At 44.5% G+C, this 10,041-nt stretch overlaps 1 protein-coding gene across 2 annotated transcripts in view; it reads right to left on the reverse strand.

Annotated features, from left to right (window-relative positions):
- The window catches only part of DNAJC6 (DnaJ heat shock protein family (Hsp40) member C6), a 564,838-nt gene extending 562,340 nt beyond the window's left edge, over positions 1–2,498 (reverse strand). For both annotated transcript variants that reach the window (XM_069641979.1, XM_069641980.1), the window contains exon 1: positions 2,280–2,498. In XM_069641979.1, coding sequence (XP_069498080.1) covers positions 2,280–2,301 — 22 coding nt within the window. In that variant the 5' untranslated portion in view covers positions 2,302–2,498. The remainder of the gene's footprint in view (positions 1–2,279) is intronic.
- Between the last annotated feature and the right edge of the window lie 7,543 nt (positions 2,499–10,041).

Below are 10,041 nucleotides of genomic sequence, written 5' to 3' on the forward strand. Positions count from 1 at the left end.
AAAACATGTAAGTATTCTAGCCTTGGAGAATGCAGCCTAAAAGCTGGTGCATTTTTTAGTGTGAAAAGTACAGAATTATTAATCACTCTAAGCATAAAGGACGCCCTTTTTTGCATTTGTGTTTAGCCTGTCGGGTTACATCAACTGTGTTACCAGTTGTGGGGTTTTTAGTCTCATTGAGCCCTGAATGAATTTTGAGTCATCTTTGTATTTTTATTATACATTTTAAAATGTATTACCTGATGATTGTATATTGTTAATAAAATTATTCGATGCTTTTGTATTGATTTTATATGATAAATGTTGCTTTTGTATTAACGTTTAAACTTTTGTCAAAGGATTGAAAACAACCAAATGACAAAAGTATTGGGGGGAAAAATGTTTGGTTATGGCAGAACAAAAAAAATGAAAGGAACTTTGCAGATAATCTGATGAGTAAAAGAAGTGTGCAGAGTTCAGGGCTGCAGCATGAAGCTTAGCCGAGGATTAATCTTTGGGAGAGATGGCTGGATGTGTCTGGAACAGATTAGTCCGGTCAGCAGTTACATGTCAGAGATTACACTGGCAACTGGATGAGCGCAATCCACGTCCAAGGACATAACAATTGCTCTCCGGAAAGACAACAAAGCGCGGCACGGCCTCTGTGCGGCTCATCTCGGGGCATGTCCACAATTAATGGGATCAGTAACTGGTTGCACTGAGCCTTCGTGTTAGGAGCCGCATCCGCAGAACTGAATCGCATGCGTTTCAGAGATCCGCTGACTGCAAAACAGTGCACTTTCAGAGAAAGAAACGCAAACACAGAATGCGCAGTTTTGCGCCGATTTCAGCTTGCACACCAACTGAAATGTCACTATTAAATAATGTACTCGTAAGTAAAATAGAAATAATGTCGCTGCGACTTCAAACACGTTCAGGAATTCAAGGATCCAGCAAATGTGTAACCAACCCAGCAATCACTGGGAAAGAAGATAGCCATCTAAAAAGGAACAACCCAACTCTGCCTGTGTGTGTGTGTGTACATATGCATAGTGTAAGACTTTTCTTTTAGTAGTGTTTACGTGTGTGCACATAGCCATAGTGTAAGACTTCTCCTTTAGTACTTCAAAGAAATTGCACTTCTCTTTCTCTCCGGCTCTCTCTGTATGCGTGTTCCTCTCTCTCAGAGCACACACACGCACCAACACATAGCTAAAAGGATGGATGGATGGATGGATGGATGGATGGATGGATGGATGGATGGATGGATGGATGGATGGATGGATGGATGGATGGATGGATGGATGGATGGATGGATGGATGGATGGATGGATGGATGGATGGATGGATGGATGGATGGATGGAGAGAAAGAGAAATATAGAGACGGATATATAAATGCATATATTTAGCGAAAGAGGAATGGATGGATAGAGAAAGAAGGGCGGAGAGACAAACGAACAGATAGGCGTGAGGATATGATGACAGAAAGGGTGAATGCCAGATCGGTAGATAGAAGGATAGATTCCCCACTATACTTTCAAAACTGCCTTGATTTTGAACCTCCACTCTCTCTCCTCCTTCCTACAGCGCTTGCTTTCTAGTGTTAAAGGACCCACGTGCACAGTGCACGTGAGACGTGATAATGTCGCGCAGCCCCGGCATTCTTGCCCTACACGAGAGTCCCGACTCACTGTGCACCGACGTAGAAGCCTGCGAAGGCCAGCGCGTGATTCACGCATCAAGGAGAAATAATTGTGTAAATGCCCCATGTGCGGCAAACTTAAAGCCGGGAGCAATAATGCCTCTGCGCAAGAGCCAGCGGCGATTAATACTCTAAAGCGGCGGCGGCGGCGGCTTGCAGGCAAGCACCAGCGGCGTTATAACGCGAGGGATACGCAACATTCCTCGGAATGACGACGCGCTGAGGGGGCATCCCGAGTTCCCGCACCCCCTCGGCACCTGGTAATGGAACTGCACGGTGCAGTCGCAATGCCGTGCGCGTGCAGCGTCACGCCACGGGGACATCTCGTGCCCTTAATCATTAGCTTCCTGTTGACAGAATTACCTACCGCGGAATTAGAAATTCCCTCGGGCATTTAGACTCAGCATATCTTAATTCTAAAAAGGGAATATGAGGCATGACACTACGCAATGACAGCCTGTCAGGCATGCTTCCTGACTAGAAAGAGACGGGCGGAGTGACTGCGCGCTGTCAGGGAATTTCTACCGCGCGCGCGGTTTTGCAGCATCACTCTCTGCTGGCGTTTCGTGCAGCCTATCGTGTCCTTGCTCGCCCTACCTTCAGCTGCAGTCCCGTCCATCCCCGGCGTCTTCCTGCTGCTGCTGCTGCGGCTGCTGCAGATCAGCGCCACCAGGCACCCGTGGTTTGTGACACGCCGACTTTTGATTTGATATTCATAGCCGGTCAAAGGTCACCCAGGCTATGACTGTCGCGCGGGGGCAGCCTCCCGTGACAATTCAGTTCAGCTGCGCGTGAGGCTGTGCTGGAATCGCGTGGGGGTGATGAAGGGAAGGACCAACGAGCAGGCAGCCACCCCATCACCCATTGGCTACAAAACATGGCATGGATTTCCTTAGTCAGACGTCGATTTATTGGAATTCTCATTCGCTCCATTTCAAGCAGATAATTAGAGCCACAAATTAAAATGTCGGCGATAATAATTTAACAACCTATATTTACAGTGCAGCAATGACTCCCTAAATGAAACCGTATTAAAGATTACAAACAGGCACGCCTCCTCTGCATTGAAGGCAAACATCAGAATTGTATATTGCAACATATATTTATTGTCAAGGACAGTGAGAGTTGTTGAATTGTTTTACTGGAGGGGTGGAACGATTTCCCACTTAAGGCCACGAGCAAGCAAGCACAGAGAGGGCACCCTCACCAACCTAGGTGGGCCACTGGGGTTTCCCTCCAGAAAGAATATTTAGAAAATAAGGGGTTAAAAGGCTGCATTTTACAGCACATTTTTAAACAAGGGATACACGCAGCTTGTTCTCAATTGGTACAGCAGGCGAGCACATGGCATAGAATCCCGGTGCCCAGCAGTACAGAGCAGAAGGCAGATATAAAAGATACGTACCAAGAATAGACATGGTAAGGCTTGCATCGCATGTAAACAGCGGTCCCTTTATGGCATATTGGTCAAATCGCATCACTAGGTGCAATCATATTGATGCTTACATTAATAGTGACAGCATGCGCAATTATTTGTTCTGCAAGTGTAACCGATCAAAAGTTCTGAAAACAGTGGGAGCAAGAATGCGTATACCACGCACGATCGGAAGTGTCGTTTATGCATATACTGTGAGCAGGTGAGAGTCTAACAACTCTAAGAACACGTACTATGCGGCAATACTCTAGTAAAAGAAAGTTCTGTGGTCTAATCTGAAGGAAGGTAGTGATACTAACCTGATACATCACATGATGACATTCTATGTAGAAATTATGAAGATTTTAAAAGCATTAACTGAATAATGATTGTGCCCACTGAATGTTGAAAGCGTAATGGATGTCTTGTTGAAATATTTGCGTTACAGTTTTTAAGTCTATTGATAATAATGTGATGTCTTGTAATTGTCTGTTTTATATAAAGCCTATGCTGGCTACATGTATAAATAAAAAAAATAAACAATAAAAACTAAGGCTATAGGACAGTAGTGACTAAAACAATTATTAAGGCTATAAGCTGATTGCAACTAAAAATAAAAATTAAGGCAGTTGTTCGATAGTGATCAGTCTCATTCCTATTGAAGTTTCAGTCCAAGTGCATTTCCCATGGTGGTGGAGGTTGTTATGGGTAGAGGTAATAGCAGTACAGGCAATTGGACCAGAACCTAGGACTTTAAAGAAAGGACCAAACAAGGCCAAACTGTCTTTGTCCTTAACATTGCTGCCCTTTACAGTGATGCCTGGTGGTCGGGTGTCAATGGTCTGAGGATTAATGAGGAACATGTGACTTTGTTGGCCCGTGGGCAGCATGCCTGCTTAGGAAATGGCCTCTCTGCAAGACAGGACCTGGCAAGGCATTGTGCTGGCTCATTGTGGCTTAATTGGGGCTCCAGTTCCCCCCAGGAGGGAACGGTGGCTGTGAAGGTGGGCAGCTCAGACTGTGAAAAGAGAAAAATAATATGAGGCCGGGAAAACCAAAGGAAACACACCAAATACTGGTTACAAAGGAACATACAAAGTACTTTATTTTAAGGTCAAGCAGTGACAAAGTCAATGACAGATCGGATAGCTTTCGGCCCCAGTACAACACAACAAACTTTAACGGGGTTCGATGTATTCAGTGAGAGACTTTACATTGGGACATTCAGGCTTATATACATTTCTCCAGCCTGTTGTCCAACCCCTTCGCGGGTTAACCATTCCATGAATGTATTACTGGTCTAGGGTCTCTGCCAGGTCAACTTTGTGCATAGAAAATCCATTTACACACAGGTCAACAGAAGGACAAGGTCTCAGTTCACGACCTTAACAAGTGGCCTGTAGGCAAGTTATACATTAACTGTACGGAGGTCATGACGACCAGATTCTGTTCGGAATGGCATTGTCCACCATTTTGATGTACAGGGTGATTTTTACACAGCAAGAGAACCTAAAATGGCAGCTCGATTCAAGATGGCGGCTTACATCAATTTCTATGGTCAAGACCTTGCCGTAGAGAGTTATTCGCGTACAGTTTTAAGCAACTTGGCATAGGCCAATATACATACAATTGTTACAATAGGAGGCATAATTTAATATCCAGTTTGACAAACCCTCCTTTTGGCCTATGCCAAGTGCTAAGACTACTTCGGATCTCCTTGCAAGTAACTCCATACGTCATCGTTCATACACCCTGATCGCTGTCAGAGATATCTATGGCCATCAGGTCGTTCACTAAGATCTCTTTTAACACATACTCCTTGGAAGTTTTATCCGGGGCATATACTTTATGTCCTATCATACCTATCGCCTGAGCACAACATCCCCCTAGCATCGAACATATACTAGGCAGACATTGGATACAACAACAAAGGAATAGCAGAACTCCCAAAATGATCAGCAAAACTGAAAGCACCTTCCAACCCCAAGACCGCAAGAAATCCCAAAACCAAGCTCTAAGATTCCAGTTCTTCTCAGGAACATGCACTTCTGAGCTAAGGACGTGCAGATTCGGAATTGCTTTGAAAATGGTTGGGGAGGTGTCTGGTACGAAAACACAGCAAACAGACCCCACTATGTTACATACTCCACCACGTTCAGCCAGAATGATATCTAATGCCATCCGATTCTGGAGTGCTACTAATCTTATCGCTTTCTGCTCTAATGTCATGTTATAGAGTATATCTGTGGTCCGGTTGATGGTTCTCTCCAGTACTCTCGCTAGTCTCCTGACGTCTTCAGAATTTGCTATCTGCCCCCAAAATGGCACAACTGATTTTGCTATATCTCCCAGGACTTGTGCGGGGGTATCACCATTCTCGTCCCGCTGTGGACGAGCCTTTGAAACTTCCAAAGTGCTTGCTATGAATACCCCAGGTAACAGGATCCCTAAATAACAGGTTCCCTGCCAATCCCTGGGCAACCAGGGAAATGCTACATTACCGCAAACGAAATAGACAGGTTCGCCTACATACAGAGGTCTGTTTTCCCCAGTCAAATTTGCAACGTTGGCACAGCCTTTAAAATCTCCCATTGACTGGGTGCCATTCCTCTGTATGCAGAAATAAACTGAATCGGGGTTATGGTTAACAGAGTAAGAAGGAGGCACGGCATCCTTATTGCCTATTGGAGCCATTTTAAAGGAAATCAAAGATTGGAAAGGACGAGATAGTCTATCAGAAGGCCTAATTGAAGCAACGTTGAGTTTACTCCTATTTGCGAAAAGCGAGCATCCCAGGGGAGTCAGAACACGTTTTTCTAAATTATTCAAATTAGTTCCATCAAAATTCCCGAGATGCTATCATTCCATCGGCCAAAGAACAGTGCTCTAAGAGAGGAATAACAAGCAGTCGTCAAAGGTAAGGGATGAATATACCAACCTAGCCCCTTATCCCCATATTGTGGTAAATGCCAGCAGACCCAACAATTGGTTTTGTTAAAAATGGCATGTGTCGAATTCATAATCAACATCATAGTATTGTTGTGATACTTCTGTCTACGCTGAGAGTCCCTAGGTGACAGAGTATGCAAATGTACAAAAGGAGTAAAAACAGTAGGTACAATTTCAGTTGGCAAAAGAGGCTCTAGAGGATAAATCTCCTCGACGTACCAGAATCCTAAAGCAGTTACTATAAAAACCTCAATTATTATCATCAAAACACAGCAATACGTTTTTGAGGCCCAGGCACATTGTTCATTGTCCAAGTTGGTCACCCCCTTATTTACAAGTCGCTACTGCCCAATACGGGCAGTAGCGGTGGCAGGCATCATAGTCTTCGGATGGAAACCCCAATGTTTATTGCTGCCGACCCCCCGGTCGTGCGGCTTCTTAGTCCTTCCCCAACCCTAGCCAACAGAATCCTCTTTCTCAAATTTGGGCAAAAGCAAGCCCTTGAGGATCCTTTCCTTTTTTTTTTTAATGCACAGTCGAACCATGCCGTAGGTCTATTTTCTCCACCAAAGATTATATCTGGAGATTCCCGGTACTGTTTGATCCGGAAATAAGGTAACGTCACTTCCTGAGGGGAGCAACGTATCGGGGCAACGGAAGTTGCAGAATTCGGAGCAATGGTTTCCGGAAATGACTTTTCCAAAGACTGTGGAGACAAAATGGACGGTTCCCCAAGCCCCACGGGCTCAGAGAGATTCTCCGACTCACTCACAGTGCTATTTGCTGCTTCAGGATCATCGATTGCAGCGTTAGTGAGGGGTTCTGCTTCTTCTGTAACGTGCAGCGTTGGGTGAGGAAGTTCTTGACATGCGTTGCGTGAAATACAGATTTTTAGTCAACTGGTTACAGTAGTCTGAAAGAAATACATTCTCAACACTCCTTAGTGCTTTAGGTTTCGGAAGACCCCAAATATTGGCAGGCCTCCCCATCACCACCTCAAATGGAGAGAGCCCAGTCTTAGTTTGAGGGATAGTGCGCATGGCTAGTAACACGAACGGTAAGGCGTCCGGCCATTTTAGTTTGGTACCGGCACACGTCTTTGCGACTTTGTTCTTTAGGATACCGTTATGTCTCTCTACCGACCTGGCACTTTGAGGATGTCTAGCCGAATGAAATCGCTTATCAATATTTAGTGCCGTACATATCTGTAAAATTACAGCAGCAACAAAATGTGGACCATTGTCCGACCAAATGACTCTTGGCAACCCAAACCACGGGAAGTACTCTTTTACCATAATTTTCGCAGTGGTCATGGCTGTAGCATCTTTGACAGGGAAAGCCTCAAACCATTTACTAAAGGCACAAATGACCACAAGGATATATTTTAAGCTATTGCACCGCTCCATCTCAATAAAATCAAAATTAATCACTTCAAACGGGACAGAAGGAGGCCCAAAGCTACCCCTTGGAGTTACCGTCCCCTTTGCCACATTGTGCTGTAGGCAAATCATGCAATTTTGGACATAATGGTGAGCAATTTTTTAAATCTTATCATTTACCCAGACTTTCTCTAACATTTTCGTAATCTGTTGAGCACACACATGTGTGGGACCGTGTGCCATAGTAACAATCATGACTATGTAGGCATTAGGAAGTAACCATTTCCCTTCAACTGTGTCCACCCAACACCCATCATCATCTAATTTCCCCAAGCCTTCAGCCCATTTCTTAGATTCTTCCATTGTGGCATCAGCTTGGATATCCCGCACAGACCCAATATCCTCGTCCATTACATAGACATCCCTAGTTTCTCTTAGAGCATGCATTTCTGTGCGAAGATCTGTGGCAGTTTGTCTGGCTATCTGATCAGCGAAAGCATTCCCTTTTCCTACATCATCTGTGATCTTGCGGTGCGCTGCGCATTTCATGATTGCTAACTGACTAGGGTGCTCGAGCGCCGAGAGCAATTGTACTATCAGGGGGCCATGCTGAATCTTGGTCCCATGTGAAGTTAGAAACCCTCTCTCTGACCAAAGTCTCCCAAAGTTGTGAGCTACCCCAAAAGCATACTGACTGTCAGTATATATATTCACCGTTAGCCCTTTGGAAAGCTCACAAGCTCGGGTTAATGCTATAATCTCTGCGGCCTGCGCAGAGTTATTCGTAATTCTCCTGGTCTCTACAACCATCCTTAATGTAGTGACTGCATAAGCAGCTGTGGATGTACCATCCGGAAGTTTGAAGCAGGAGCCATCACAAAATAGCTCCCCTTGCGCATTATCCAAAGGAGTGTCCTTAAGATCAATTCTGCCCTTTTTTTCTTGTTCAGTAGTATACAGGCAGTCATGTGACTCGTCATCACCGCAAACAGTATTTTGCGGGAAAGGTAGGAGTTCAGCTGGATTAAGAACACAACACCTCCTAATTTGGATGTGGGGAGCAAACAAAATCAATTCAATCGTGCGAAAGTGAGGTGTTGCGTTTGGGTTCTGTTCAATAGAACATCTACAGAGTGAGGCACCATCAGGGTTAGATCATGGCCTAGGACCATTCCGTCACTCTGCTTTACAGACGCGGCAGCAGCAGTGACAGCTCGCAAACATCTTGGCAAAGTGAATGCGACAGGATCAAGGGCGGAAGAGTAGTAACCACACAGCCTATTCTTCCCTCCATGTTCCTGCGTTAATACAGCCAACTCACATCCATCACATTCATGCACAAACAACACAAAGGCCTTGTTGTAATTTGGTGTACCCAAAACCGGTGCAGAGCATAATGCAGTCTTGAGAAGCTCAAATGATTGTTGATGTTCCGATTTCCATGGCAATGGTGAAGAAATGCACTTCTTTGTCAAAGCCAACATCGGTTTTATCACTAGTGAAAAGTTTGGGATTCATAACCTACAGTAAGAAGCCATACCTATTAAGGCTCTGACTTCCTTCTGTGTATTTGGGACAGACATGCCAGAAATGTGTTTTATTCTTTCACGTGTCAATCTTCTTCCCTCCTTTGATAGGAGGTAGCTTAAATAGGCGACCTCCTGGCAACAATATTGAAACTTTTTAAGCAAAGCTTTGTGACCATGCTTAGCTAGATGGATGCACAACAATACAGTGCCCTCTTTACAAGAGCTCTCAGAATCTGCTGCTAAAAGCAAGTCATCAAGCTGTTCTTTCAAGGCCCTACTATAAATGCTAGGACTCTCGGTGTAACCTTGAGGTGCACGAGTAAATGTGAACGAGCGTCCCCCTAAGGTGAACACGAACAAATATCTACTGTCCTTGTGTATAGGAATACTGAAGAAAGCATTCTTCAGGTCCACAACACTGAACTAAGTAGCCATAGCTGGAATCATAGTTAATATCGTCATCACATCAGGCACAGTTGGAAATTGCAGAGCGACAACTCTAATGATGGCACGCAAATCAATTATAAAACGAAACGGAATAGCATTATCACCTTTTCTGTATACGGGTAAGATCAGACTATTGCACAAACTTCCTGTAATCTCCTCAATCACCCCATGATGCACAAAATCAGAAACAATGCTCTTCAAAGCTCGCTCACCTTCAACTGAGATCTTATACTGCGGGATACGTGGCAGCTTAATACCATGTTTCAAGACTATTCTAACAGGCTCAATCTGTAGAACACCGACATCATTGTTGTCAGCCGCCCACAAACACTCCGGGACATTACTGAATTCTGGTGGCAAAGGTCTAGACAAAATTGTGAAACAGAAAACTTCTGTGGTGAAATCGTCAAACGCACTCCATCAGATGAACAATGAATTACCGCATTTAATTCCTTCAACAGATTCAACCCCAACAAGTTTTCCCCACAATACGAGGTCAAAAGAAATGGACAGTGGTCTGTAAAGGGAGCCAAAGAAATAGGTACCAGCGAAGAAACCAGACAAATGACTGGTGTGCCAGAAAACCCTACGGAGTCATTGGTTTGCCCTGACAGTGGAATGTTTGGAACCCGAGAATGATC

The sequence above is a fragment of the Ambystoma mexicanum genome, chromosome 1q (assembly GCF_040938575.1).
Source record: "Ambystoma mexicanum isolate Mex_15411 chromosome 1q, UKY_AmexF1_1, whole genome shotgun sequence".
NCBI lineage: Eukaryota > Metazoa > Chordata > Amphibia > Caudata > Ambystomatidae > Ambystoma > Ambystoma mexicanum.